A 3,502-nucleotide genomic window follows, 5' to 3' on the forward strand; every position below is an offset into this window, starting at 1 on the left:
GGGAAGTGGACAGGGAAGGTGGACAGGCGGTGGACAGGGTGGTGGACAGGGCTGTGGACAGGGAAGGTGGACAGGGAAGGAAGGTGGACAGGGAAGGTGGACAGGGAAGTGGGACAGGGAAGGTGACAGGGAAGGTGGACAGGGAAGGTGGACAGGGAAGGTGGACAGGGAAGGTGGACAGGGAAGGTGGACAGGGAAGGTGGACAGGGAAGGTGGACAGGGCTGTGGACAGGGCGGTGGACAGGGAAGGTGGACAGGGAAGGTGGACAGGGAAGGTGGACAGGGAAGGTGGACAGGGAAGGTGGACAGGGTGGTGGACAGGGCTGTGGACAGGGAGGTGGACAGGGAGGTGGACAGGGAGGTGGACAGGGAGGTGGACAGGGCGGTGGACAGGGCGGTGGACAGGGAAGGTGGACAGGGAAGGTGGACAGGGAAGGTGGACAGGGAAGGTGGACAGGGAAGGTGGACAGGGAAGGTGGACAGGGAGGTGGACAGGGCGGTGGACAGGGAGGTGGACAGGGTGGTGGACAGGGTGGTGGACAGGGAAGGTGGACAGGGCGGTGGACAGGGTGGTGGACAGGGCTGTGGACAGGGCTGTGGACAGGGAAGGTGGACAGGGTGGTGGACAGGGAAGGTGAACAGGGAAGGTGGACAGGGAAGGTGGACAGGGAAGGTGGACAGGGTGGTGGACAGGGTGGTGGACAGGGCTGTGGACAGGGAAGGTGGACAGGGAAGGTGGACAGGGAAGGTGGACAGGGAAGGTGGACAGGGAAGGTGGACAGGGCGGTGGACAGGGAAGGTGGACAGGGAAGGTGGACAGGGAAGGTGGACAGGGTGGTGGACAGGGAAGGTGGACAGGGAAGGTGGACAGGGAAGGTGGACAGGGAAGGTGGACAGGGCGGTGGACAGGGTGGTGGACAGGGCTGTGGACAGGGTGGTGGACAGGGTGGTGGACAGGGCTGTGGACAGGGAAGGTGGACAGGGAAGGTGGACAGGGAAGGTGGACAGGGAGGTGGACAGGGCTGTGGACAGGGTGGTGGACAGGGAAGGTGGACAGGGTGGTGGACAGGGAAGGTGGACAGGGTGGTGGACAGGGAGGTGGACAGGGAGGTGGACAGGGAGGTGGACAGGGAAGGTGGACAGGATGGTGGACAGGGAAGGTGGACAGGGAAGGTGGACAGGGTGGTGGACAGGGAGGTGGACAGGGAGGTGGACAGGGAGGTGGACAGGGTGGTGGACAGGGTGGTGGACAGGGCTGTGGACAGGGCGGTGGACAGGGAAGGTGGACAGGGTGGAGGACAGGGAAGGTGGACAGGGAGGTGGACAGGGAGGTGGACAGGGCGGTGGACAGGGCGGTGGACAGGGTGGTGGACAGGGTGGTGGACAGGGAAGGTGGACAGGGTGGTGGACAGGGAAGGTGGACAGGGAGGTGGACAGGGAAGGTGGACAGGGAAGGTGGACAGGGTGGTGGACAGGGAAGGTGGACAGGGAAGGTGGACAGGGCGGTGGACAGGGTGGTGGACAGGGAGGTGGACAGGGAAGGTGGACAGGGAAGGTGGACAGGGTGGTGGACAGGGAAGGTGGACAGGGTGGTGGACAGGGAAGGTGGACAGGGTGGTGGACAGGGTGGTGGACAGGGAGGTGGACAGGGAGGTGGACAGGGAGGTGGACAGGGAGGTGGACAGGGAGGTGGACAGGGTGGTGGACAGGGAAGGTGGACAGGGAAGGTGGACAGGGAAGGTGGACAGGGTGGTGGACAGGGAAGGTGGACAGGGAAGGTGGACAGGGTGGTGGACAGGGCTGTGGACAGGGAAGGTGGACAGGGAGGTGGACAGGGAGGTGGACAGGGAGGTGGACAGGGAAGGTGACAGAGAGGTGGACAGGGCGGTGGACAGGGAAGGTGGACAGGGCGGTGGACAGGGAAGGTGGACAGGGAAGGTGGACAGGGAAGGTGACAACATTCATCATGTGGAACATTGTTACAGTAACCTTCTTGAACAGAGATTTGATTGCGACAGACATTTTTCTTTTATCTAAAAACTGGTGTGATTTCAGAAAAACGAAGTCAAGAAAGATCAACGCATACCAAAGCTGAGAGAAATATTTCACCAATAAGGAGGAGGATGAGGAGGAAGAGGAGGAGCCAGTCTTGGGAGGATTTGGTAGTGTGAAGATTCACTTAGTGCTCAACACAACACAACACCAAAGAGATGCACATCGACTTCAGGAAAAATGTAACACCTTCCTCACTGACTGTTGTTAAAGGACAAGACAGAGAGGTAGTGGAGGAGAATTAACCTGGGTGGTGTTAGAGGACAAGACAGAGAGGTAGTGGAGGAGTATTAACCTGGGTGGTGTTAGAGGACAAGACAGAGAGGTAGTGGAGGAGTATTAACCTGGGTGGTGTTACAGGACAAGACAGAGAGGTGGTGGAGGAGTATTAACCTGGGTGGTGTTACAGGACAAGACAGAGAGGTAGTGGAGGAGAATTAACCTGGGTGGTGTTAGAGGACAAGACAGAGAGGTAGTAGAGGAGTATTAACCTGGGTGGTGTTACAGGACAAGACAGAGAGGTAGTGGAGGAGTATTAACCTGGGTGGTGTTACAGGACAAGACAGAGAGGTAGTGGAGGAGAATTAACCTGGGTGGTGTTAGAGGACAAGACAGAGAGGTAGTGGAGGAGTATTAACCTGGGTGGTGTTATAGGACAAGACAGAGAGGTAGTGGAGGAGTATTAACCTGGTGGTGTTACAGGACAAGACAGAGAGGTAGTGGAGGAGAATTAACCTGGGTGGTGTTAGAGGACAAGACAGAGAGGTAGTGGAGGAGTATTAACCTGGGTGGTGTTACAGGACAAGACAGAGAGGTAGTGGAGGAGTATTAACCTGGGTGGTGTTAGAGGACAAGACAGAGAGGTAGTGGAGGAGTATTAACCTGGGTGGTGTTACAGGACAAGACAGAGAGGTAGTGGAGGAGTATTAACCTGGGTGGTGTTAGAGGACAAGACAGAGAGGTAGTGGAGGAGTATTAACCTGGGTGGTGTTAGAGGACAAGACAGAGAGGTAGTGGAGGAGTATTAACCTGGGTGGTGTTAGAGGACAAGACAGAGAGGTAGTGGAGGAGTATTAACCTGGGTGGTGTTACAGGACAAGACAGAGAGGTGGTGGAGGAGTATTAACCTGGGTGGTAGAGGACAAGACAGAGAGGTAGTGGAGGAGTATTAACCTGGGTGGTGTTAGAGGACAAGACAGAGAGGTAGTAGAGGAGAATTAACCTGGGTGGTGTTAGAGGACAAGACAGAGAGGTAGTGGAGGAGTATTAACCTGGGTGGTGTTACAGGACAAGACAGAGAGGTAGTGGAGGAGTATTAACCTGGGTGGTGTTACAGGACAAGACAGAGAGGTAGTGGAGGAGAATTAACCTGGGTGGTGTTAGAGGACAAGACAGAGAGGTAGTGGAGGAGTATTAACCTGGGTGGTGTTATAGGACAAGACAGAGAGGT

General features: G+C 56.8%; 1 protein-coding gene across 1 annotated transcript; it reads right to left on the reverse strand.

Annotated features, from left to right (window-relative positions):
- Positions 1-140: 140 nt before the first annotated feature.
- Positions 141-1,961, reverse strand: LOC120040473 (proline-rich protein 36-like; the record flags this gene model as incomplete). Its single annotated transcript, XM_038985614.1, has 2 exons — positions 1,043-1,961; positions 141-959 (listed from the first exon to the last, which is right to left on the reverse strand). Coding segments are annotated over exons 1-2 (1,738 nt in total), but the record flags the coding sequence as incomplete, so codon positions are not given.
- Between the last annotated feature and the right edge of the window lie 1,541 nt (positions 1,962-3,502).

The sequence above is a fragment of the Salvelinus namaycush genome, unplaced genomic scaffold (genome assembly GCF_016432855.1).
Source record: "Salvelinus namaycush isolate Seneca unplaced genomic scaffold, SaNama_1.0 Scaffold3560, whole genome shotgun sequence".
Classification (NCBI taxonomy): domain Eukaryota; kingdom Metazoa; phylum Chordata; class Actinopteri; order Salmoniformes; family Salmonidae; genus Salvelinus; species Salvelinus namaycush.